General features: G+C 47.1%; 1 protein-coding gene across 4 annotated transcripts in view; it reads left to right on the forward strand.

The window, feature by feature from the left end:
• The window catches only part of FERMT2 (fermitin family member 2), a 52,793-nt gene that overhangs the window by 12,788 nt on the left and 12,496 nt on the right, over positions 1-27,509 (forward strand). For 2 of the 4 annotated variants that reach the window (XM_027662566.1, XM_027662562.1), the window contains exons 2-8: positions 6,414-6,647; positions 19,701-19,835; positions 23,450-23,482; positions 23,926-24,151; positions 24,245-24,347; positions 24,799-24,906; positions 26,886-27,020. In XM_027662566.1, coding sequence (XP_027518367.1) covers positions 6,414-6,647; positions 19,701-19,835; positions 23,450-23,482; positions 23,926-24,151; positions 24,245-24,347; positions 24,799-24,906; positions 26,886-27,020 — 974 coding nt within the window. The remainder of the gene's footprint in view (positions 1-6,413; positions 6,648-19,700; positions 19,836-23,449; positions 23,483-23,925; positions 24,152-24,244; positions 24,348-24,798; positions 24,907-26,885; positions 27,021-27,509) is intronic. The other 2 variants (XM_027662564.1, XM_027662565.1) reach the window with 1 other exon arrangement.

Genomic DNA, 27,509 nt, shown 5'->3' on the forward strand with positions numbered 1-27,509 from the left:
TCCCTTCCCTTCCCTTCCCTTCCCTTCCCTTCCCTTCCCTTCCCTTCCCTTCCCTTCCCTTCCCTTCCCTTCCCTCACCCCTGTTTTCCCTTCCCTTTTCCCTCTTCTCTCTTCTTGCCCACCCCCAGCACCACTGTTCTGCTCCATGCACCAAATTAGCCACTTTTTGGCAATTCTGAACGTTCTGGGAATATTTTTTGTATTCTGTGATTTTGTTGGTGCTGTGAAGCTGTACCTTCATCCCTCCTGGACACATGGAAAAGGAAAACCCACCAGAGCAACCAGAGGAGGTTCTCTGCAGTGATTTTTGGTGGTTGGTTTCTGTTTTTTCACTTGTAGTCTTAATTTTCTCTCCTTTTCAAGTTTCTAAATGTTTTTTCCTTGTTTTCCATGCATGGTTGCCACGCACTGCATCCCGAGGGAGCAGGAGATGGAGGAGAGGGTCCATCCCATCCCTGAGCTCACCCAGGGCACTTCCCAGCTATTTCTGGCTGGAAGTCTCTTCTTTGAAGGACTTTTCCTCCCCCTCCAGCTTCGCAGGAGGGGTGCAGATCCAACCAACACCCATCCTCTGGCTTGGAGAGCTCCTGGCAACTCCTTGGAGCTGGGAGTGCTGGATTAAGGTGTTATCAGCAGGAATTTGAGCTTAAAGGTACTTTAACACCCCTCTTGAGCTGTCAGCTGCCTGCACTCGGGGGGTTGTCCACATCTGTATTTTTTCAGTTAAATGTGGATTTCATATTAGTTTTAAAAAATAACAAAAAATAATGCCAACCACTTTTTTTAAAATTATTATTTTTCTATAAAAACCCTTGGGCAGTTTCAGCCACTCTGCACCAAACTCATTGAAAATCTGGAAATGTTTGGTTTGGTTGAAGAAATGCCTGGCTTGTGAGCTGGTTTGAGTCCCTGCACTTTATCTTGGATATATAGCATTTATATAGGTGTATATATCTGTGTATGTGACATATATATGCACATTTTTTTATATATGCATATATTTTGTGTGTTTATATATTATGTGTGCATATAATTTCTTTTTGTCTATATTATATATGCATATATGTTATATATATGTGTATATATGGTGGAAATGTATATATATATGTGTGTTTACTTGCCTAATATTTAAATACAAACATATCTTTATATTATATATTATGTAGTTATGACATAATAATATATTACTTATAATTATAATATATAGTATATAGCATATATATAGTGTATCTAATATAATATGTGCTTATAATGTGTATTTTATATTATGTTTATATATATAAATATTAGGCATATAAACATACATATATAGATATTTACATCACATGTATATATACATATAAAATATATATAATATAAAAATATTTATAAATATTATGAGGGATATATCCCTCAAATTTTTATTTATATATAAAAATATATTTATATAAATATATATAAATAAATAAATATATATATATATATAATAAATTTATATAAATATATGTATATAAATAAAAATTTGAGGGATGGTGTAATGGAAAGCCATTTTTCCATGTCAACTTCCCAAGTTTTTACTAGACCAGAGCAAGGATAATCCTTGTTAAACCCACCTCTGGTGCTCACACATCATTTGGAAAGAGCCAGGACCAGCTAATTCAGCTCCTATGGAAAAACACCCAGTGGGATGGATGGCCTTTGGTTCTGCTATGTTTTGTTCTGGAGGAGGAGGATCCTTTTGGATTGCTCCTGTGGGAATGCTGAAGGCTTGAATCCTGTTGCTCTAAAAGCCATCATTTATAATTAAGGAATGAGCTGAAACCTCTGCTGTGGCTGCATCCAATGCTGCTCCAAAGGTGGAGAGTACTGCAGGCAAACCAGCTTCAGCTGCAAATCTTTTGTCTCCAAAAATCCATCAGAAATCCGTGATCCAGCCCAGGCAGGCCTGCAGAATTCCCTCTGTACCTACTCAAGCTTTTGCAGGAGATTTTTAGTAATCTGTCTCCAATGTTAATGTGGTGGAGGGTGTTTGTAGGCTCTTTGCTCTCCTGTGGGTTTAATCCTGGATGTGTGTGTGAAAAGGAATCTGGTCCTACCCCGCAGAAGCCTTTCCCAAAGGTGGAGACCACCCCTGCCCTCCAGATATCCATCCGGTGGGGTTTAACTGCGCACTGGGGATGGGGAAAAAAAAAGAGATTTATTCGGTGTATCAGGGCTCCATTGTCCTGAGTGCAGGGAAGGAGAGCCCATCTGCAGTAGGGGATATCCCAAAATAACAAGGAAAATACAGTGTTTATACAACGCTGGAGACTTGTATACTACTGCTGCTGAGTCCTAAGCTCGCCCGGAGAGCTGCCAAGTGTCGGGAGTGCTCCTGGAGGAAGGAGCTGCAGTAGCTGCTGGAGCAGCAGAGCAGAAAAGGGACTTTTAAAAACCATGGATTGGCAGAGGGGAAAGCATTTGGAGCTCCGGCTCCTGGGATAAATGGGCTATCAGATGGGGCTGCCTTGGTTTCCTTTGCCCTTCGCCCAAATTCAGCTTTGTTGCTTGAGTGGTGGTTGTGTGGAGGGGTCCCTGTGAATTAAAGTACACTCCGTGTGCATCTCAATTAAGGCTGATTTTCTGCCTTAATTGAGATGTGAATTCTTGAGTCGTAGATGTAAATGTAGTGGTTGCTGTGGGAATTAAAACGTGCAATTGGAATTGAATGCTGGACAGGCTGGTGGGATGTGACTGCGGCGAGGTGCCGGCACGGGTTGAAAGCTAAGGATGTGTCTGGTTTAAAACACTTTATTGAGCAGTCTTTCACTCCTTCTCGTGATGTTCTGCCCTCACAGAGGTCTCTGCAGCCTTCTGTGTGATTTGAGATGCCTCTTGCATTCCCAGGACCATCTGAATGGCTTTCCAAGGGGAACAGCTCCGTGGGGTTTGCTGTACAAAATGTCCTGAACACCACTCGTGCCATGTCTCTGCCTCTTGGCACGGTTCTGGGAGGCAAATGCAAAACCAGGTTCTTCCTGGGGAAAAAAAAAAAAATCACAGCTGTGTTTCCCAGCCCTCCCGGGCTCCCAGGAGCCGAGGTTTCAGTTCAGGCTGCACGGGAAGGTGGGGGAAGCAGGGAGCAGGGATTATTTTTGATGCCAGGAAGGAAACGCCGTGCTTCCCTTTCCCTGCTGGGGTTGGGCTCCTGGAACTCCCTGTCCCCAGCCCATGCTCCAGCTGATGCTGTGTCATCTCCAGCTTCCACATCCCTGCTGCCTTCACCTGGCAGATTCCTTGCCTGGAAGGGGAGCAGCAGCAGCAGTGATTTGTTGTGACCCTTACACAAGTGTGCAGCTCTTTTAATAGAATCATGGAATGGTTTGGGTTGGAAGGGACCTTCAAGACCATCTCATTTCATCCCCTGCCACAGGCAGGGACACCTTCCACTAGCCCAGGTTGCTCCAAGCCCCATCCAGCCTGGACTTGAACACTTCAGGGATCCAGGGGCAGCCACAGCTTCTCTGAGCAACCTGTACCAGGGCATCACCACCCTCACAGCCAAGAATTTCTTCCAGATACCCCATTAACCCCTGCCCTCTGGCAGTTTGAAGCCATTCCCCCTTGTCCTGTCACTCCAGGCCCTTGTGAATTGTCTCCCTCTGTCCTTCTTGTAGCTCCTTTCAGGTACTGGAAGGTCACCCCCAAAGCCTTCTCTTTTCCAGGCTCAATAGTCCCAATTCCCTTAAACTTTTCTTGTAGGAGAGGTGCTCCATCCCTCTGATCGCCTTGGTGGCCTCCTCTGGACTTGCTCCAGCAGGACCATGTCCATCACATTTAGCAGCTCAGAGGAACTTCTGGATTTACAAGCAAAGATTTTCAGCCTGGCTTTGGACTTGTACAACCCTTTAAATTCGAAGTCCATATTCTCTAAAGTGATTTTGCAGTGCTTGGAGCCTTACCTGATGAATATGAAATGGCCAGTTGACAATTTGGTAATAGTTGATAAATATGAATAAGTTGATCAGTATGATGAGGTGATAAATATGAAGTGGCCCATGACTGACAGTAGTAGGTGGGAAAAGCCTGAGCTGAAATAACAAGCCTTGCCATGAAACTGTAACCCCCACAAATCAGTAACTTGCGGATTGGGACCCTGGTGAAGATTTGTAGACCTTTAATCAGATTTATCCAGGCTTCTGGCATTCCCTGGTGTGCAAGGATTGCTCCAAGCAATCCTGGATCCCTGGCAAAGCACCGAAGGTTCTTTTCAGCATGTTAAACTCAACCCCACGAGGCAGCTGCTAAACATTTGCCAACCTCTTTTATATATAACTACCCCGTGGGACAGGCACAGACCTTTACCTTCCTGGCTGTAACCAACATCTCACTGTTAATTCAAAGTGTTAATTACTCTCAGGCCTGAAGACGATGCTTTGTGCCATGGGCTGAAAGGTTAATCTGCAGCATAAACCCAAACCCCCTCTGTCAGGCATAAACATTAGTGATTCAAAACATCTTTTTTCTTTCCTCCCCCCGATTTTCAGTGCCAATTGGTTCAGCTTTCAGTAGGGCAGAAGTTGGACTTCATTACCAGAGTCCACTGTAATGATTTCTCGGATATTTCTCCGAGTAGCCAAGGCTTGTGCAAGTTTGCATGCTTTTCTATATTTGGTTTTGTTTAATTTGATTGTACAAAGCTGTTGAAAAGCCCAGCTGAACGTTTCCACTGTCTGGAGTCGTGATCATGCCATTAAACCAGGAGTTCAAAGAAAAAAAAAGAACAGCTCCTGCTGGGTTTTCTCAGTGACCCCGAGCTCAAGATCCCATTTTTAGATAGGGACAGAAAAAAGTTCACTTATCATGTTGTTCTCATCTCAGTTAAGTTCAAACTTGGCTTATAGGGATAGTCTTCACCATCACAGAATCATAGAATATCCCAACTTGGAAGGAACCCACAGGGATCATCCAGTCCAACTCCTGGCCCTGCACAGGACATGCCAACAATCCCACCGTGATGTCAGTGCTGGAGTGTGTTCCTTGGTGGTGTGTCTGCTTAGGCTTTGCCCTTGGATTCTTCTGGATTTGCTCCTGGCTTTCTGGCTGGTGTCCTGCATGAGCATCACTCCTGAAGGATGGAGGCAGGAGCTCTTGGAATAAATGTCAGCTGGTGGTGTTAATTTAGGCTAAACTGATGTTTCATGTTGGAAATCCAGGATCACAGGCGGATCTGGAGTTGAAAACTGAACTATTGTATTAACTTTATTAATTATATATTAAATATAATATTTAACCTGGAGCTTTAACCTGGAAAGTGCTTCTTTTTTGTTACGAAAATTCAGATAATCCACATACAAAGTCCACAAGCTCAAAACTCACTGGTAACTCTTACCATTTCCAATACTGAGTGTGGAAGTGACCCTGTAACTTGTCCTGCAGCCTCTTGAGGTTCTCCTGTGCTTGCCTGGATGACATCCTTGTTTTTTCCTTTGAAATGAGAGTTTTGGCTGGTGCCATGGACACTGATGTGCTCCCTGGTCAATATTTTTGGATGTGGAGGGTTTAGGCTAAGCAGAGCTTTGGAAAATGCTGGATCATTCATTTCCTTTCCTTCTCTCTCTCTCTTCTGGGGTGCTGCATCATCAGTGGTTGCTGGAGTGGAAGATGCTCTGCAGGAATGGCACGGGGCCGTTGGGAGAGCAGGGCAGGTGTTAGCAAAGAACATTTCAGGTGTTAGGGAAAACATTGCACAGTTTCTGTCTTTTGGAGTTATCACCATGCTTTGGTTCCCCAAATGGTTCCCAACTTGGAGGTGACCTTCAAAGACCCCATGGTTCCATCCCTCCATCCATTCCCTCCTTCCGTCTCCTGGAGGGAGACATGGCTGTTGGGTTTTGCAATGTTGTTCCTTTGGGAGGTAACTCATAGTTTCATTTGGGAGTTTTCCAGGGTCTCTTTGTAGAATCTGAAAGTCTTGGGAGAAAATACGGAGTTTCTATTGAATTCTCCTTGCAAACCTCCTCCTAGTTCTGCTTTCCATGTGTGCCGGGGTGGCTGGGCTCACCTTTGGATAACACAGGTGTCCTGGATGGTGGGGAGGGGAAAACCCTAGAATTGAGAGTTAACCCAAAAAACTGTGCAAAATCCCTCCTGGGGAAATTGTCAGGTCGCTCATGACCCCTTGGCTTCATGTTCCAGCCACGATCACTGTTGGGCTGAGTGACCCATGGACAGTTGTGTTCATCCTTATCCCCCTTGGCTTCTTCCCTGCTTTTATATCCGTGGTGGCTTCAAAATAGCATTGAGTACAAGCAGTCATTTGTGTCTGAAAGGGGCTGTTGGAGTTTTTTGGGTCGATAGTTGCCTCTCAGTTAAACACATTTAAACTCCTTTTGTCCTTTGAAGGCTAATTCTGGTCCCGCTTTTAACCGGGAAAAATGGCTCCTTTGTTCCAGATGTCAAGAAGGACTGGTCGGATCACGCGCTGTGGTGGGAAAAGAAGAAAACTTGGCTCCTTAAAACGCACTGGACGTTGGATAAATATGGGATACAGGCGGATGCCAAGCTCCAGTTCACCCCTCAGCACAAGCTGCTCCGCCTGCAGCTGCCCAACATGAAGTACGTCAAGGTGAAAGTCAACTTCTCCGACAGGGTCTTCAAGGCTGTTTCTGACATCTGCAAGACGTTCAGTAAGTGCTGAAAAACGCTCACGGGGAGGTTGGCGTTTGGTTTGGCTCCTGCCTCTCCTTCGGTGCACGGGCTTGTCCCATAAATTCCCTAAATCGTCGGTGTTTTGGGGTTTCAAACACCCGCCAGTCACTTGGGCATCAACCAGCCTGGGTGTCCACTCTTTTTCCCTTTCAGATCTACCATTCTGTGTGCAGATACTTAAATAGCGGGACCAATTGAACCAAAAACTTACAAAGAACATTTTTTTGTGCTGATTTCTCTTCCATAGCAAGGCTGTCCTCGGTTTTGTGGCAGGCGAGGCGGTAGCAGCTCTACTTGATGTTAAAGCTGCTGGTGCTGGGTCGTAATTTTTTTCCCTGCAAATTTATGTGCTGGATGAAAAGCAAGCCCTGAAATGGGAAACCTGCCAACCCTGTGGGTTCTCTTCTAGTGGAAAATCACATTAGGGATTAAGTGATGATGCTTCACTGTAAAACTGTCTGGTGGAGGGAAGGAACCGAATCTTGCTGTCTCCTCCCTGGCTTCTCTTCACCTTCTTGTCTGTGTTGAGGAGAAACCCAGAAGAAAGGAGGGGTCATTCCCTGCCAGGTACACAGGGCTTGAATCCATCTGCTGCTTTAATGCATCGCTTTTTACCCACCTCCACAAACTCCTCATCCCAAAATCTGGTGTTTCTTCCTCCCCACCAAAAAAAAAAACCCAACGAGGAGAAGGTAATTCCACCTTGAGGAACTCAGGTGCTCAGGGTTGAAGTCCTCCCTTCCAAAAGGAGCCTGCAACCCAACCTGGGCTGTAGTAAATCTATTTCTGCCCTCAGAAGGCAGCTGAGGTTACTCTTGGCTGACCCAGTTGTCTGGTAAGGCAGGAAGAGCTCGACAGTACGTGCGGTGTCCGGTGCATCCGTGGTTCAGTCGGTATTTATAGCTGCTTACGAATCTTCGCTGTTTCTTTCCTGGTTCTTTTGGTGTTTTTCTAAAATACAAATATTGGGCAGTCTCTCCTTAAAATAGAAAAGGCTTAGCCAGCATTATTTCCGAGTGGATTTGGCTTTTCCCCCTGTGTCCCATTGGCCTTTTTGATGTCGTGCTAGACGGGGAGGTCACTTGGTCGCTGCTGAATCTCTCCAGCAGTGAGTCACGTCAGGAAATTCTGATACATTTAATCACAGAACAGAAGATCTGTCACTGATGCTGCTGAGCACTCAGAGCCTTACGTCGACCTGAAGCAGCTTTTTCTTCAGCTCTCGGTGTATTTATGGACAAACCAGCAGAATAATCCTAATATTTAAAGATCTGGAAGGGGGAAAAGCTGCTGGGATAGTGGCAGCCCAGCTGTGGTAGGAGGTCTCTGAGCAGGCAGCAGGAACACATCCGTCAAGGATGGTCCTGACTTTCCTTCCCTGGCATCCAACATACTGAAATTAACATTCCTGATTTTCAGGAAAGCAGGATTTTTACTGGAAATTTCACCTTCCTTTTAGTGACTCTTACCAACCTGAACTATTTGAGGAAGGCAGAAACTACATGGCCAAATACAGTGATTTAATCTTGTTTAGCCGTGGCCTTTGTGTTTACTGGGAGTCAGATGTTCAGCATTGCTACTGGGAAGATGGTGTCATCAGCTCAACATCAGCTTGAGGGAAGCGGGGATTGGGATGTGGGGAGGCAGCAGTGCTGGAGCTGGAGGGGCTGGGAATACTCTTCCCTGGACCACAAAGGATACCTGTACAGATATATAATATGTAGGTGTTCAAATACCACTATAGATGTACAAATACTATTATTTATAGTATATCTAATCTATTTTAACTTTTATGTATCTAATATACATAATATAAAAGTGTAAGTTATATATTAGGAACAAATTCTTCCCATTGAGGGTGGTGAGGCCCTGGCACAGGTTGCCCAGAGAAGCTGTGGCTGCCCCATCCCTGGAAGTGTTCCAGGCCAGGTTGGATGGGGCTTGGAGCAAACTGGGATAGTGGGAGGTGTCCCTGCCCATGGCAGGGGAGTGGAATGAGATGGTCTTTAAGGTCCCTTCCAACCCAGGCCATTCAATGGTTCTGTGATTCTCTTTTTTTCCCTCCCCAGTTTATCATGCCCTGATTTATTCCATGACTTTTCCCTGCCCTCCTCAGCACCCCTGCATGGGTTGGCTGCAGAGAGCTCTCATACCCCATATTAATCAAACTAATTGTCTCCCCAGGGAAAACTGAGTAGATATATCAAGGTGGAAGGGAACAGCAGTGATCCCAGCACTGTCCTTGTGTCTGCAGCTCCCTTGATTTCTGAATTTGGGGCCCAGGGAAGTTAGGACAGAGCTGTACCTGTGAATTGCTTGTATTTTGGCTGTACCTGTTTGCTGTCATTGCCCCTGAATCACTTAATTACACACCTCAGTAATTTTAGCATAAAGCATCATTAATGAGTAATTGAAGTAATTCCTGGTGTTGCCAGGACTCTGGCTGGTTGTGTTTATAAAATCCTCAATGCACAAGCAGGAACACACGTGGGTGGATTATTTAGGGTCGTCCTTCGCTTATATTCCCTTGAAATCGTACCCAAAGGTGTCACCCTTGCAGTGCGTGGTTGATTTTTAAAGAGAAGTCTCTGTTCTTGTGCAGAGGGAAGTTATTCCAAAGGGCAACTCCCTGTGGCTCCCAGGAGGCAACCCAGAGGTGGCTGTGGGAAGATGCCGGAGCCACTCGCACATCCCTCACTTTCTTGGAGGTCGTGTGAAGCCGGAAAAAACCCCAGTGTCATTCCCAGCGGCTGGATTGCAGCCCCCCCATTCCCACAGCAACCAGTCGGGAGGGTTAACAGCATGGATTGAACCCTGCCTGTGGAAGGAGCAGGCAGGAGGGGACGAGGGGATCGGATTTTGGATGGGATGGGCAGCCCTCATCCAAAGGGTGGCCTGGAATCCTGCCCGGGAGCAGCTGCTGGCAGGCAACTCCAGCCTGAAGGGCCAGTTTTGATCTGCAATTAAAGACCAGAGAAAGAGAAAGTAAAACTTCCCTTTTTTTTTTTTTTTTTTTGGAGCAGCAGGGATTTGTGCTTCCTGCCCAGCTGGCAGCAGGACACAGAGGTTGGGATGGGATGCTCCTGTGTCCCTCCCTCCTGTCATCATCCCAGTGGGGAGATATTTCTACCCAGAAATCAAATATTCAAGTAGGATTTGATGGGGCTGCATTTATTGGTGTGAGTGGGAATATCCTCATTGGAAAGTGGGATTTGGGGAGGTAGGAGATATGGCTCCATCGCAGAGCTCCTGCTAACCCATCATCTCACATAACCACAAATGCAAAAATCCCATTTTCCTCCATGGTGAGGAAAAAATTCTTCCATGTGAGGGTGGTGAGACTCTGGCACAGGTTGCCCAGAGAAGCTGTGGCTGCCCCGTCCCTGGAAGTGTTCAAGGCCAGGTTGGACAGGGCTTGGAGCAACCCAGGATAGTGGAAGGTGTCCCTGCTCATGGTAGGAATGAGGTGGTCTTTAAGGTCCCTTCCAATCCAAACCATTCCATGGTTCTATGATTCTGTGATGGCTCTGTTTGATTCCAGCCCAGCAGACCTTGCTCATGCCCTTAAGCTGCTTCTTTCCAGTATCCTCTTTCTCCTACTGCTGCCTGTATTTTTTTCCATGTGTCCTGGGAGCACTAAGGGACTCCAGGCAGGCTCTGCTGCTGCAGTGTGGGCACGTGGGAGAGGAAAAGCAAACAGCAAGTGTGAAAGTTTTTTCCCATGCCTTGGCGTTTCCTGCCCTGGCGATGCTCCTTCTCCTGGGGAAACGACATATGTTGGATTCACAGGGTGAGGGGACATGCTGTGACAGCATAAAAGCTCACATCCTTCTCCTCTTCCTCTGGCTGTGAAGATTTGGGACCTACACTGCCCTCCAGCCTGAGCAGGGAAGCAGGGATCATTCCAGATGATGCTGATGGGAGCTGGGAGCGCAGGGAGGAGGACTCAGTGCCGGAGCTGGGAGGAGGCAGCTCTGGGAGGAAACGCTCCAAAATTCATGACTACTCCCTCCCTTACCCACCCTGAGGCTGTGTAAGGCTGAGAAATTCCCTTCAGGCCCTTTTTTTTCCCCAGAGCCTCTTAGAGCATCACACCCAGCTCCTGCCTCCTAATCCTCGAAGAGCTCCGTGTGAATTAGTCACCTGTTTTGGAAAACCAAGTCTGGGGAGCATCCTGTGCCCAGCAGTGGCAGCTTCCGTGCCCACATCCCATCTTAATCTGATCCCCAGCTCCCAGGGGGTGAGGAGTGCTGGAAAATTGGGAATCCTCTTACATGGGGTAAGGGTGGTCTCATCTCAGGGAGCTTGTGGAGTGAGGAGGGATGGGATGCGGAGAGTCCCATGAGGGTGACGAGCTGCTTCCCATCGCCTCTCCAGCCCCAAAATAAGGAGGTTCCCAAGACTCTGTCAGTGATGGGGAGATGACAGCCAGCCTTCCTTTCTTCAGCCTCCAGCCACCAAATGCAACCCGAGCCGAGGTGACAGTGGCATTTGGGAGTGGTGGGATGCAAGCCCAGCCCAGGCAAGGAGACACCGTCCCGCAGCCCCGATGCCAAATGTGACCCTACCTTTTTTTTCCCTTTCTAAACGGTCTGTGCTCCAGGACAGAACGTCCTGTGACTCCTGAAGTATTTGTAACATTTCCACGCCCTCTCTTGCCAAAAAGACTTCTATAAAAAGCCACTGTTTGTTGATTTTTGGGGTTATTGGTTGTTGTTGTTTTTTTTTTTTTTCCGCAAAACTGCAACCCTTTGGTAGTCAGAGATGTGCAGCGTTCCCAGGGCTTGAGCCACGTCCCCTGCATGGTTGCTTTCCAGGAGCAAAGCTGTCTGGAGTTCACAGAATCATATAATATCCTGATTGGAAGGAAACCACAAGGGTTGAGTCCAGCTTCTGGCCCTGCACAGGACAACCCCAAGAATCCCACCCTGTGCTTTTCCTTTATAAACGTCTTAAACCTTCTTTTCCTCCTTCACACCCCGCTGATAAGTAAAGTAGTGTTTCTCCTAAAATCATGGAGCCAAAATGGAGTCCTGGTAGATGTACATGAGCATCTCGGGGCAGGGCAGGTGGATTTGGGGAGCAACACCAGCATTCAGGAGGAATTTCTTCACAGAAAGGGTTGTTAAACATTGGAATGGGCTACTCAGGTCGGTGGTGGAGTCCCCATCCTTCAGGGTGTTTTAGGAGCAACTGGACGTGGCACTCAGTGCTCTGGCCTGGGTGACAAGGTGGTGGTCGGTCACAGGTTGGACTTGATGGCCTTGGAGATCTTTTCCAACCTAAATAACCCTGTGATCTCGGGGTACAGTCAGTGGATGCTCAGCAGCCTCATGAAGATGCTCGGGGGGGGGTGGCGTTCGCGTGCAGACGGACGCGCCGAAACACCAGGGAAGGGTTTGCTGCCTTTCCCCGCCACGAGCAGAGAGGTTTGGCAGCAGCACAGCGATTTCTAAATATGTCCAGGGGATGGGTGTGGAAGGAAATCTTACCATTTCGAGAGCTGGCCAGATTGCAATGTACTCAGCCCTTTAACTGCGAGGCCCAAGTGTTCCGCTGCCAACGGCGGCGTCTTCCCCTTTTATTGCCTGCCCGTGTTCAGCTGTCGTGTAGGATCCAGACCAACCCCAGAAACTGGTGTCAGGGAAATAACGAGATTTAATTACAAAGGGTCCGAAATGGAAAAAAAACCCCCTCCATTCTCCCCCCTCTCTCCACCCCGGTCGTGTTCTGCCTGTCGAGCAGCATCAGGTTGTGTCACCGTGTGAGTCAGTGAATTTTTTCATCCTTACTCTACTGTTGACAGAGACCCTTTAAATAGACTTTCATCCTGAAGACATTAGGAGGTGCTGGCAAACCCAGTGCTACTGCCTTCCTTGGAATTATTGGGATTGCTCTTTATGGGCCGATGCAGAGGGCGTAAGTGGATTGTTTTTCTCTGGTTTGTGAGGCTTAATTTAATTGAGTTTAATTTGACTTTTGCTGAAGTTCAGCCACTTCAGGGCCAAGGCTTGTGGTTAGTGCTGCCTGTGCTCTGAGAGGCATCTGGATGACGGGAGTCTGGGGATTTCGTCCCACTTATGGAAAAAAACATCCAGACATTCAGTATTTGTTGACTCTGTGTCTCCAATGGCCCTTTTTACTGGCCTGGCAGTAATGCTTGGCTCCATCACTGCTGCCTCCTCCTCTTCCTCTTCCTCCTCTGTCTCTGGGTACCACCCACATGGACATTCACACCACTACAAACCCCGCTGACCCCATTTTTGGGTGGTTTTGCAGATCGTTGCTCCCTCAGCAAATCAATAAGTCAACGGGCGCTTGGATTTTACCCCCAGAATTTGGGAAGGCTCCAGCAAAGCCCCTGCCAGGGGAAGCCCAAGTTGATCCTGCGCCCGTAGAACTCACTGAGTATCTCAGGAGGCTTTGTGGGATGTCCTGACAAAGCTGCAGGGCCCCGTCAGCAAGTGGAGAGCTTGGCTTTTGCCCAAATAAATATTTAAATTCCTGGGCATCTGAAGAACCCATAATAAAATGTTCTGAATGTACAAACCCGGTAAACTGTGCTGGAGGGTGAGGACCTGCTCCATCAGATCCTGCCCAGAGTCCAGTACAACCACAGCCTTATCTCCAGGCACTTCAGAAGTTATGCAAGTCTTTTTTTTTTTTTTTTTTTTTTTTTAGGTTTCTTTTTTCCCCCTCTGGTCTGTTTTGCAAAACTTTATCTCGAGTGAATTTATGTTGAAGATAAGTCGGATACTTAATTCTGTAAACTTACACTGTGAAAAACGATCCACAGGATTCACTCCTTCCAAAGAAAAATACTTTTTTGTTGTTGTTTTTAAGTCTGAAGTGGAAGAAAAATTGGGTTTGAGGTCTCGTTTTTCTAAGACTCATCGTAGTGATGCACAAAGGCTGTAATTTTTATGAGTCATTGGTTCAAGGCAGCATTGATCCAGTGCAGAGATATCCCACTTCCCAGAGATATCCCACTTCAAAACACATTTCCTGGCGGAGGGTGGTTGGATCACCATTAAAGAGAGGATTTCCCCTAAGTGCTGTCTGTGCTACAAGAATAAGGGAGTTTTTATGGTTCAAGGGCTAACCAGTTGAACCCAACCCTCTGGCCTTTAAGGGAGCTGGAAGTGGAGTGGGAAATTGGCTGCTGAAAACTTCTTTGGTACATTAATTCTCCTTCTATATCAAAATATTCTTTATACATCACATTATTTTCCTTATGTATCAGAGCTGAATGTTGAAATTAGTGTGATTTCCCATAATTTTAATTTTTGGGGAAGTTGATACATACTCAGCCCATTCTGGTCAATGACGTCGTCTCCCATATGTGGGTGATGCAAGAAATCCATGAATCTAATTCCCTGTGGGAGGGAGAGCCCATCCCTTGGAGCACAGAAATCATCACTGTGGGTCCTCTGACCCCTTGCTGAGCTGACTAGTGGGTTCTGGGGACTCTACATCTTGGATTAGGAAAAGAAGTACAATCACCCTTTCTTCCACCCTGAGACACATGGATTTTGCTCCCATCTCTTCCCACTGCTTTCCACTGCCCAGACAATCTGTGGCTGCCCCATCCCTGGAAGTGTCCAAGGCTAAGTTGGACAGGGCTTGGGAGCAACCTGGGATAGTGGAAGGTGTCCCTGCCCATGGCAAGGGGTGGGACTGGATGGGCTTTAAGGTCCCTTCCAACACAAACCATTCTGGGATTTCCATCACAACACGCCTTGGGGGTTAAAGATGCAGTAGCTGCAAGATTTATTTGGTGGAGTTAGTGCAAAAGAGGATAAATTGGGAATTTTGCACCCTGTGAGGCAGATTTTTTTTTTTTTAGAGTCATTTTTTTGGGTGCAGATGGTTCTCTGTGAAGAAGGAGGGTTTAATCCCAGCTCTGCTGTTGGTCTCTGGGTGGGAGATAAATGGGAACAGCTGGGCTAGACAAGATGTGCAGGGACTGGATGAGAAATGAGGGATTACACAGGGAAAGGGTTTCCCTTCAGCCAGAGGCAACACAGGCTGTAAAATGGCTTCATCCAAGAGTTGGAAAAAGTTCTCTTGGAGGTTGAAAGCCTCCTTCATGGTCATATTTCAGGCTCTGAAACTCTTCCTTCCAGGCTCGGGCATAACCTGTAATCTTTCCACAGAATTCTGCAATGGTTTGGGTTGGAAGGAACCTTAAAGATCATCTCATTCCACCCCCTGCCATGCACAGGGACACCTTCCACTAGCCCAGGTTGCTCCAAGCCCTGTCCAACCTGGCCTTGGACACTTCCAGGATTGAGCAGCCACAGCTTCTCTGGGCAACAAATCCCCTAAATTTGATGTGGGACACGGACATGGATCTGCAGCAATGTCAGGGCTCAGCCACAGCTGCAGCTGGTCCAGCGTGGGCAGGAGATGCCATAATGCAGAGAGTTCCTGCTCAGATCCAGCTGAAAAATGGTTTTGGAGCAGATTCTGGCTGGTGCTCTCCCCTCTGTGTGGATCATGTTGTGGATGGTTTCTGCTGGTGGCTGCCACCAGCAGTGCCAGGGACATTCAGTGAGAGGCTGGAGAGCTGGGTTTCTACATGCTTACACAATAAATAGAAATAAAATGCTAAAAGGCTCATTTACAGTCAATTCTAGGAGACCTTGCCAGTGCCATCTGTCCCCTGTGTACAGACAAGGAGCCTCTTGGAAAGCAAACACAGCCCCGACCAATGTGTCAATTGAAGAGTCAACACATTAGCTGTGTTCAGCAGGTCCCTTCTGCTGGCCCACCCACATCTCACTGACCCCTTTTTCCTTCAAAGTGACCTTTGGCAGCCTGGCTTCAGCTGGAAAATGTGGATGAAGCAAGTAACAGAGGTTTTGATGTAGGAATTTGAGACCAGAGTCAAACCCTGGCCTGGGGAGATGTTTTACCTCCAGGTGAACAACTCCAGCAAATGGGCTCCTCCAGGTTCAGTGGCACTTAGTAAAAACCCATAAAATCCCAAACCTGTATAAAGGATTTGAATTTTTTTGCACCACTTGGATACACTAAGGATCTTACTCTTGCTCTCATGGCCTGAAAACATGGATTTCGGGCTCTGGAGCAGTTCCTTGTCCAATTTTTAGTTAACAGAAGTCCCACCATCCACCCTAGGATAGACTCTACTTCAGCTGCAGAAGTAAAACACCATGTTTTCTAAGCCCAACTCCATTTAAGACCATTTGTACACTTGTGGATCATAATCTGGGGCGGGAAATAAAATCGGTGTTGCTCTTGATGCTTTGCTGCTCTCTTGTTTTTAGCACAACAAGCTTTATTTTTAATTTTTCCTCACAGAACCCTAGAATGGTTTGGGTTGGAAGGGATATTAGAGATCATCCAGTTCCAACACCCCTGCCATGGGCAAGGACACCTTCCACTAGCCCAGGTTGCTCCAGGCCCCATCCAACCTGGCCTCGGACACTTCCAGGGATCCAGGGGCAGCCACAGCTTCTCTGGGAAACTTATGCCAGGGCCTCACCAGCCTCACAGCCAAGAATTCATTCCCAGTATCCCATCTAAACCTTCAGTTTAAAGCCACTCCTTCAGCTGGCTTCAGTGAGTTTGTAAAGTCTTGGAGTCCATGGTGCATCCCAAAGAATGCTGTTGGGGAGGAATTCGCGGCTTATCCCGAGGAGCCGTGCTGAGCTGCAGGGATGCTCCGGCATCACAAGGATGTGCTGCCTCTGCCATACCCTGCAGCCATGTGCTGTTTGGAAGCAGCTGCCTGTATCCTTGTAACCCTCTTGACAGCGTCAGGAACAACTGAGGGACTATAAAAAGTCTCTTTTGATATCAGATGGTCAAGCCTTGGGTCGACTCCAGGAGATTGCTTCCAGGAGCCGGGCTTGGCCCGGAGCCCTTCTCCCGGCCTCCCTGAGTGGTTCCAGCTGAGAGGCTCCATCAGTTGCTAATGCACCATAAATAAACACCAGAGTCTAAACCTTGCTCCAAAATACCAGGGGAACTCCTCGTTTTAGGCTCTGCTGCCTGTTGTCCCCCGCGCGTGACCCCGGTTGTCCCAGCAGATTCTTCCTCCATGAGGTAAGCTGGCTGGGATAAATGGGAATGTGTGGAGAGCTGGCTGGATTCGTGCTCTAGGTATTTATTGCTAGAAATGGTCAAAAAGTTGGGCAGTGAAACTGGTGGGTGCAGGGATGGGGTTTAGCAGGGTAAGGTGTATGTAGTAAGAATAAATCGGTGTTAAATTAAAGCTGCAATTAAATAAAGCTTATCTGTAAAAAGAAATGAAATAGATAAATATTGTATGAATAAATATATAAACAAAAATAAATAATACAATAAAGTTTGTATATAAAATAAAATATAAAGATATATATAAAAATCTGTATATAGAATATATATAGATATTTATATATGTATAAAACGTATATATGTAATATTGTATATATACTATATATATTAAAATATATTTAAATCTATAGATTTTAAATCTTTTTATAGATTTTAAATCTCTGTATATTATAGAGATAAAGAGATAAATCTATGTATTTATCTGTATTATCATATTATCTGCACATAGAGATAAATCTATGTATTTTTGGCCTGGAATTGCTCAAGGCCAGGCTGGAAGGGGCTTGGAGCAACCTGATCCAGTGAAAGGTGTCCCTGCCCATGGCAGGGGGTGGAATGAGGTGAGCTTTAAGGTCCCTTCAAAGCCAAACCATTCTGGATTCTCTTACGTGATTGAAATAAATATATACAGATACATAAATAAAAATAAAACTTAAATTAAATAAAGCTTATATAAAAATAAATAAAAATCTTAGTGTCTCTAGATATATAAATAAAAATAAAGCTTAAGTTAAAGCTGTGCCAGATGATGGTTCATGATGGGAGACCTGCAATATAAAAGGTGTTTAAATCCAGATGTGCCCAACCTCTGGATTCAGGAACACCAGGGCCAGTAGGATCCATCCCTGGAAGTCACCTGGATGGGGCAAGTTCACAGCTGGATATTTTCCAGCCTGTTTTCAGTAAGGAAAGGTGCTGGTGTGGGCAAGCACGAGCCAGCACAGCCACATCTGCCACGGGGGTGTGTCCTGCTCGGGTCACGTGCTGGCGACCAAATTCCAGTTTTAATTATAATCCCTCGCCTGGGAGTGCACAGGGAACTCCCACTGCTGCCAGCACGTGGTGAGATCTGAGCCCTGTAACTGCCCCTCGTTAGGATAATGACTTATTGTCTCCTTCAGCATTCCTCAGGGTGGGAAAATACAGCCTGGCTGCAGCCAGCTCCTGATCCTCCAGCTCCTGCCCGTCTTTTGCAGCAGGGATGGGATGAGGGGCTGCTTTCCATAGGGCATCCAAAGGCAAAGCTTGGCATGTCTCCATGCAGCTGAGAATTTTGGGGGGATATGTGCAAAAAACCAGAGCGAGAAACAACGCAGGGGCTTGAACATGGACATCCACCTGCAGAGGAGATTCCAAAACTCCTTCCAGGCTCAGGCATGTGCCATAATCTCCTTTCCATAGAATTGTCATAGAATCCCAAACTGGTTTGGGTTGGAAGGGACCTTAAAGCCCATCTCATTCCACCTCCTGCCATGGGCAGGGACACCTTCCACTAGAACAGGTTGCTCCAAGCCCCATCCAGCCTGGCCTGGAACACTTCCAGGGATCCGGGGACAGCCACAGCTTTTCTGGCCAACCTGTGCCAGGGCCTCATCACCCTCACAGCCAACAATTCCTTCCCAATATCCCATCTAACCCTGCCCTCTGTCAGTGGGAAGCCATTCCCCCTTGTCCTGTCCCTCCAGGCCCTTGTCCTCAGTCCCTCTCCAGCTCTCCTGGAGCCCCTTTAGGCACTGGAAGGGGCTCTGAGGTCTCCCTGGAGTCTTCCCTTCTCCAGGCTGAACACCCCCAGCTCTCTCATCCTTTCTTTTCTCGATCCAAGCTGTATTTCAGAACTCTCCACCCTTTTTGCAGCCTTTCCCCATTGCAGTGGGATGGCTCCATGCCCAGGTCAGTGCTTTTCCAGGTCAGTTCCCACAAATTGACTGAGCCCAGTTTAGAGCAGACAGAGGGTTTTCCCCCATCCTGGTTTTCTCAGTGCCAGTGAGGGACCCCTGGCCCTGCTCCAGTCTCTTGCTGGTTTCCTTGGTACAATGGACAGTGGGCTTTGCTTTCCCAGGGAGCTCCTTCCCCCTTGGAAGCGACTGCAGCAGACCCAAAGTACAGCCTTAGTGGGAAATGACCCTAAAATCCTCTTTTTCATTGCTCCCCATGGCTTAAAACACAAACATACTGATATGCTCCTCATTTTAAATGGTTTTTGAATTATTCAGGCTGGTCCTGGGCAGGGAAATGGGACAGATCTGCTGTGAAAAGGAAACCCTTTGGCCAAAATCTCTTTAAAAATTGGGTGCCTTAAATACAGGCTTTAAGGTCCAGCCTGTAACTGTGTAAATAAATTGCTTAACTCTTGGGTTGCTCCTGTGGGAGGGGGAGGACCTGACCTGTTACCTACATGCTGATTTCCATTTCAATTTCTATATCTATTTGTATTTCTACTTCTATTTATTTTTATTATTTATATATTATTATGTATTATTATACTTCTATATTATTATGCATTGTATTTATATATTATTGATATTCATATTTTTATATTATTTGTGTTTGTATTATTTATATTTAATGGGTGGAATTGGTACCAGGCTCTGCCACAGCCTCTACCAGTACTTATATTTACATTTGAGTGTCTGTACCTGGGAAATTCCACATCTTATCCAAATGCTGTGTTACCTTACCAGCCAAGGACAGTGCTTGTTTCCAATAGGCTTGCAGGGAAAATGCTCTCAACTTGATTTTTAACCATTGCAAAGCAGGAAAATCAGCCAAGGGAGATATTGAACGTTGCTGGATGTTGTTCCTAATGAAAGGATATTCTTTTTGTCCCCCTTTTTTTCCCCTTTTTTTCTCCTTTTTTCCCCTTTTTTTTCCCCTCCTGCTGTTATAAAAGTGGTCCGTTTTCTCCCCAGACATCAGGCATCCAGAAGAACTCTCCCTTTTGAGGAAACCCAGAGATCCATCAAAGAAAAAAAAGAAGAAGTTGGATGATCAGTGCGAAGACGACGCCTTCGAGCTGGAGGGTCCTCTGATCACGCCGGGGTCTGGTGAGCCAGGAAAAAAAATGGGAGGGGGGAAGAATGGCACTGCAATATCAGTCTGATTTAATTCCTTGAGGTCTGTGCAAGAAGCAGACCCCAAATAAATGGCACAAGTCCCGCAGGGCTGCAGCACTCGGTCACGGATGCATGTCTGGAGCTGTCACGCATTTCGGGGAGCAGAACAACACCAGGCTTCATAAAATAAACCAGAACATGAGTGTGGCCACTTTAACACTCAGATCGTTTTACTGAGAGGTTTTCTTAAGGAAAATCATTCCTAATGTCAAATTCCAGGTGTGTTTTAGGCTGTACCACTGTCCTACTCCCTATTTATAACCCAGGAAGAGCAGTGTTTTATTAATTGCATTAGTGTTGCCTTATGTTAAGTGCGTAGCTGTGGATTTTAATGCTAAAAGAAACCTCTTTTATTGCTGTGTGGTAGTTTGCCAGTCTGAATTCCAGAAACAGAGCAACACTGGGAAGAGAATTGCTGGTGGAGTAATGTCCCTGTTTGGAATAACATCCCTGATGGAGGAATATCCTTGATGGAGGAACATCTCTTACCCCGGGCAGCAAATTGATGCAGGTGTTTGCAAGCAGAAGGTTTTTCAGCTCTGTTCTGTGGCTGCTGGAAGTCTGGTGTTTGAAGGCAAATGGCAGGAGTTTAAACCATCATTTTGGCCAAGTGGGAGCACTTTATCCCAAATGGACTTGCAGAGTTGGTGGTGCTGCCGGGCAGGCGAGACGTGTCTGGCTGCCAAAGCTCTTGGGTTTAAATCCGGCGATCCGAGGGTAGCAGGGCAGCTTTGATTTAAAAAAATACCTTGGAATTCAGTAAACTTGTATTAATTGGTGTTAAATTAACTGAAGGGAAGGTCATGGAGTGTGGTTAATGCCAGTGGTGGCGCTGGGCTTGCAGGCAGAAAGGTTTTTGCACCACGATCTCCGCATCAAACCATCAGCACGGATCTTGGCAAGGGAAAAATAATCCCTCTTTTGCTCTGATCCTGCACTTTCTCCTCTCAGTTACTTAAAAATGCTTCTGGGCTATTCCTCTCCCACTCCTGGCTCAGAGACATTGGGCAAGACTCCAGCCAATTTTCATTTCCATTTGGCTTTTTCATCCTGAAAGTCTGTACGAAGCCTTTCCAAAAGCCAGTGTTCACGGAGAGAGAGCATCTCTGTTGGATTAATAGGAAATACTTGGCCTGCTTTGGGGGAAATGTAGGCAGAAGAGAGGGTTTTATTTTAATTATTTATTGCTCTTTCAGTGAGTCACTTTGCTGGTTTTGCTTTCCCTGTGAATGAAATCACTTGCAGCAGGTTGAATTCCTGCGCGTTCAGGTGCCATTAGATAAAAGTCGTGGTTTTAATCTGAATAAACTGTTCCTAGCGTTGTTCCAATGCCAGTCTGTGTGCTGAATGCTTCTGAAAAACAAGTTAATAATTCAGGATGTGCTGGTTTCAGTGTGTGGGGATGTGCTGGTGTGTTTTGTCACTGAGCATCCCAAACCTGGCAGTGAAACCATTTAAACCCCGGTCGGCAGGGCTGCCAACACTCCCACAGGCCGTGTTGCCCAACACTTTCCATTAGAAGACCTGTTTTCACTTGTTTATATAAATTAGCCAAATTTGTAGCTATTTCTACTGGAACTTTCCATGACATTGCCTGGCCTAGGGCAGATTTTTTTAAGGGAAACTTCTTTTGAGATGTTTCAGGTGTTTGGAGAAGGTGATGAGGAGAACAGTGGAGGGGACGCTTTGCTCTGATGGAGCGAACACTCAATCAGAGGAATGTGGGGGGATATCCGTGGAAAAATCTACCCAGTTTGGGGCAAGAAGTGGGAGTTTTGTTGGTCCAGTTGATGCTCAGCCCTGTGTGCTTGAGCCACGTGAAGGCTGAGACTGAGACACTGCAAGGACGGATGGGGGGGAGGCAGGAGCATCCTTCGGGATGTGGTTGATGGATGGTGATTGATGGTGGTTTATTGCTGGTTCTTGTTGGACTGCTCTGCTCCAGTGTTGTAACAGCCCATGGGGAGAGCACCTTTCTGCTGCTTTTATAACCATAGAATCATAGGATATCTCAAGTTGGAAGGGACCATAAGGATCATCAAGTCCAACTCCCAACGTGTAAGTACTGGTCTGAGTACCTGGCAAATCATCCCTGGCCTTCTCCTTGCAAGTGTGAAGCCTGAAGGGGAGTATCTCCATCCCTTCACCATTTCTGCTGCTTTTTTTGCTCATGCCTGGATCTGTCTTGATGGAGGTACCCACAGTGCTCACTGGTCCCATCCAAACCAGGATGCCAGCAAAAGTAGGAGGGGCATTAAAAGCATCCTGATGGTTTTCTTTTATTTGGTGGTTTTCACTTTTATTTTCCATCCCGTCAGGCAGTTTGGAATCCCATTTCTATATTATTTGGTGTTTCCCAGCCAGAAAGTTGGCAGTCATGGGCATGATGCTGCTGATTCAAACAGTTCCTCCTGCTCCTTGAGATACCCATTGTGAAAAATGAGGGTTTGGAAAGGTTTTTTTATTGGTTTGGTCTTGGAATTTTCCAGTCTAGCTCAGCTGTGTGCCATTCCTTGTGCAACAAGGGAGGAGGGATGGTTTGGAGAGAGGAGGAGGTGGAGCATGGCCCGAGGTGATGGTTCAGAGCAGCAGGAGGTGGCACAAATGACCTTGTTTGTGGCATCTCAACCCTGTCACTGCCTTCAACACCCTCAGCAGTGCTCTGGGAGAGAGGGTGTTTTAAAAAGGACATGGCCCTTTCCCAAAAATCCAGTTTGTTGTGGGACCTTCCAGGTCCTGGTGGGCAGATTTATGTCCAGCAGATGCTGCTGAGTGAGCTCGTTGCCCGGTGTATGTACACAGCGGAATTCCTGGCATGAGGACATGGTGGTTGATCCTCCCTTCTTTTGAAAATCTGGATTTTATATTAATTTAAAAGTCAATGTTCTCGTGAGATGAATAGGGGCTGTTTCATTGAGTGGTTTAGGTTGGAAGGGATGTCAAGCCCATCCAGTTCCACCCCCTGCCATGGGCAGGGACACCCTCCACCAGACCAGGTTGCTCCAAGCCCCATCCAACCTGGTCTGGAACGCTTCCAGGGATGAGGCAACTCTCTGTTCAGCTCCCAGCTATTTTGTGGTGTGAGACACCAAGCCGTGATTTGCTTGTTTCTCTCCAAAAAGACTCATTTTAAAAGGTTTGGGCGGGTTTTTCGAATGCTGTGAATCCGTACGAGCCGCAGAGCTTTGAAAGGCCTGTGAGTAACGTGTGCTTTGGGATCAGTTTTGCACCACGTCGCACCACCCGCTCAGCACATTAATACCAAACGTGTGTGGCCATCTCAGCAAGCTTTTCCATCCGGGAAATGCCGCGTTCCCGTGCCCGGCTGTTCTTGTAACATGAGTAGAATAACGTGAAGTCACTCTGGTTGCTTTGCTGCCGAGTCCACCAGCGCCGCTGCCAGCACTCCATTGGGGTGGCTCAACCTCACTTGTGCTGTTCTGCCTCCTTCTAAAAATGCCCATTTTTGGCTTCTGTCCTTTCCTGCTCTCCAGGTGACTTTCTCTCGCCTTCTCACTTCCCTCCTTTCTTTTCCCTCTCCATAGGCACCGATATTCTTTACATCGGCCCCGTCAAAGGTGAGCTCCACCTCAGTAGGACTTTTACCCTCTGCCTCTGGTCTCTTTGGCTGCACCCTTAGTTTATTTTCCTGCTCCTCTAAAACCTTTTGACTTCCAAAATCTTTAAGCAACAGGTAATACCGGTAAGTCGGGGGCCACTCATGTCCCAGGTGCCACAGAGACTCAGGGGGCAGGATTTTCCCGGCATGGGAGACCTGTGTCTTTTCCCACCGTGTGGGATGGAATGAGTTTTCCATCAGTTTTGCTCTTGGAGAAGAGCCGAGAGAGAGAGAGAGGAGAGGGACGGCTTTCCGTGGGAGAACAAGCAGCACAGTGTTTTCCCATTGTGGAAAGATAATGGTGGAAAAAGGGAAGGTTATTTTTCATCCGTTGGCTGGGTTGGGAGCAAGGCAGGGCTTGTCCCAAAGCTAACTCCCGGCTTTTATTCCCATTGCTGGTAGGAAATATCTATTCAAGCCCAGGACTGTATAGCAAAACGATGACGCCGACCTACGACGCCCACGACGGCAGCCCCCTGTCACCCACCTCCGCCTGGTTCGGTGACAGCGCCCTGTCGGAAGGGAATCCGGGAATCCTGGCCGTGAGCCAGCCCGTCACCTCCCCAGAGTCCTTAGCAAAAATGTACAAGCCCCAGACGCTGCTCGATAAAGCCAAAATCAACCAAGGGTGAGTCGAGGATTTGGGGGTGGTTTTTTTGCTGATTTTAAATTGCGTCACCGGAGCGTTTTGTGTGTGTTATCCCGTGTTGGCAATTCACAGGTGGCTGGATTCGTCCCGATCCCTGATGGAGCAGGAGGTGAAAGAAAACGAGGCTTTGCTACTGCGGTTCAAGTACTACAGCTTTTTTGACCTGAATCCAAAGGTACAGAGCTACTTGTTTCACTTGCATCTTGCAGGCAAAGGCTTGGAGTAGAGGATGCCTGGATCTCTTAACGTGCTTTTGTGTTGGTAAACTTTCCCAAAAAAAACCCATGAAAATTTGAATGGAGTTTGAAAATGGGTCGTGCAGGAATCAAACAGGGGATTTGTGCTCCCTATATATCAGCTTCCTAAAATTTAGGTGTTGCTGGAGATGCTCTGAGGGGTCTTAGAGCCACTTCGCTTCGGTGGCAGAGGATTTTCAGTCTTGGATTGAAGTGTTGTGTTGAGAGGTCAGAGAATCCCGGAATGGTTTGGGTTGGAATGGACCTTAAAGACCATCTCATTCCAACTCCCTGCCATGGGCAGGGACACCTTCCACTAGATGGGGTGGTTTGTCCTGACCTGGGCGCGTACGTTTTCCGACGGTTCCGTGTTTCTGTGCTGTGCCGCAGTACGACGCGATCAGGATCAACCAGCTGTACGAGCAGTCCAAGTGGGCGATTCTGCTGGAGGAGATCGAGTGCACGGAGGAGGAAATGATGATGTTTGCAGCACTGCAGGTGGGACAGAGCCTTGAGACGCCGATGGTTTGGGTTAAACTGGATTTTTTGGCTTTGCGGGTTTCTCCGTTGATTAACCTGATAAGTGAAATCATGGAACCACAGACTGGTTTGGCTTGGAGGGGACCTTAAGACCATCTCATTCCACCCCCTACCATGAGCAGGGACACCTTCCACTAGACCAGGTTGCTCCAAGCCCCATCCAACCTGGCCTTGGACACTTCCAGGGATGGGACAGCCACAGCTTCTCTGGGAAACCTGTGCCAGAGCCTCACCACCCTCACAGCCAAGAATTTCTTCCCAATATCCTATCTAAACCTACTCTCCTTCAGCTTAAAATCGTGTATTTTAAGCCTCACCTGGTCTTTGGTGGGAGCTTGGCCTTCTCAAGCTGGTAGAAGTTGGATTGTTTCCCATCTCCTAATCCTCAGTTGAGTTTATTAGATTTATTTTGAATTTAAATGTTTGCTGCTGATTATTTCTCATGAAAAATAACTTCACCTTCTTTTACCAAACGTGTTTATATCTATCTTAACTTTTAGTTTTGCACTTTCTTAAACCCACCCAATACGTACACGGTGTTACTGAACTGTGCCTTTCTGGCCCTGTGCCCCCCAAACAGCTGGGGATAATCTGTGGGTTTCCCAGAACTATTTATTTATATGTTTTATGAAATACTCGGTGTGATTTGGCATAAATGCTACACCTGCTATTGACTTCTGTGGGACGGATGGCAGACATTTATTCCGTGTGGTCTGGCACGACTTGTCGCTGTAGGATGCAGGAATGTCCCCCTCAGGAGCAGGGCTGTCTGCTCCAAGGGCCCCTCCCAGGAAAAAACGAGAGAAAACAGAAATATAATGACTCAGTTTACATCCCAGCACTCCAGAGTGGGTTGGGCACAGTCCTTCCTGTGAGATTTCATGGATGTTTTGGTTTTCTGGGGCAAAAACAGATGCAAAGACATGGAGTAACAGAATGGTTTGGGTTGGAAGGGACTTGGTCCATCTTGTTCCAACATCCTGCCATGGGCAGGGACACCTTCCACTAGACCAGGTTGCTCCAAGCCCTGTCCAGCCTGGCCTGGAACACTTCCAGGGATGGGGCAGCCACAGCTTCTCTGGGCAACCTGTGCCAGGGCCTCATCACCCTCCCAGCCAAGAATTCCTTCCCAATATCCCATCTAACCCTGCCTTCTGGCAGTGGGAAGCCATTCCCCCTTGTCCTGTCACTCCAGGCCCTTGTCCAGCTCTCTTGGAGCCCCTTTAGGCACTGGGAAGATGCCCCTGGAGGGAACAGCCCCATCCACCAGCAAGTGTCCTGGTTTGTACTGGGCAAGGCATTTCCAGAGGTCGAGAGAGGTGATCCTGCCCCTCTGCTCAGTACTGGTGAGGCCACACCTGCAGTAGTGGGTCCAGTTCTGGGGTCCTCAGGGCAAGAGAGACATGGACAGACTGGAGAGAGTCCTCAGTGATGGGCCACAAGATGATGAAGGTCTGGGAACATCCCTCCTATGAGGAAAGGCTGGGATTGTTCATCCTGGAGAAGAGAAGGCTCTGGGGGTCTTACTAAGTACATAAATACCTGGTGGGAGGCAGGGAAGGAGATGGACAGAGGTGCCCAGTGGCAGGACCAGAGGCCATGGACACAACCTGTAACATGGGAGGTTCCCTCTGAACATCAGGAAACACTTTTTTACCATGAGGGTGGCTGAGCACTGACACAGGTTGCCCAGAAAGGTTGAGGAGTCTCTATCAAAGTTACTCAAAATCCAACTGGACATGGTCCTGGACAACATCTGGAGCTGGGAGTTAGGACCAGGTGACCTCCAGAGGTCCCTTCCAATCTCAGCCAGTCTGTGATTCTGTGGAAAGAGCAGCTCTGCCCTGTGGGGCCCAGAGAGGTCCTTCAGGGGTTGAGCCACCGACTCCTTGAGCTGAAAACATCCAGGATGGTCATTCCTGTGCCTTGCCTTCCAGTACCACATCAACAAGCTGTCCATCATGTCCTCAGAAAACCACCTGAACAACAGCGACAAGGATGTGGATGAGGTGGATGCTGCACTCTCAGATCTGGAAATTACCTTGGAAGGTGGCAAGACATCCACCATCCTGGTAAGGGTTACAGGCACACCATGTGTGTCCCCTCCTTCCCTCCTGGGAATCTTTTCAGGCTTCCAACCTTTTTTATTTCCTTCCTCTTCCTTTTTTTTTTTTTTCTATTTCTCTATGAGAAAGTTACCCCCAGCCCAGTGAAGCGACACAAAACATAGACCCCAATAATATTTGCTTTAAAATAGGGGATTTTTTTTAGATACTGAGGGATAGTTCTGGGGGCAGGGAACCACAGAAAGTGTCTGGAGAAGTCCTGGAGGAACCAGAATCTTACTGAATCCTCGCTACAGCAAGCCACCTTCCTGATGAAATAATGGAAAACTAAATTTAAATGGATGTGATTTCTGTCCTCACTACTGACTTTCTCAAATACTGAGTTCTCCACATTGAGGTTTCTCTTCCTCTGTTTCTAATTCACGTTTTACAGCACCTAAAACGGCTGCTGTGATTTTCAGAACAAATTTATGCTTATGAAACCTTACTTTTATT

Source organism: Corapipo altera, unplaced genomic scaffold, assembly GCF_003945725.1.
Source record: "Corapipo altera isolate COAL_440 unplaced genomic scaffold, ASM394572v1 169, whole genome shotgun sequence".
Classification (NCBI taxonomy): Eukaryota; Metazoa; Chordata; class Aves; order Passeriformes; family Pipridae; genus Corapipo; species Corapipo altera.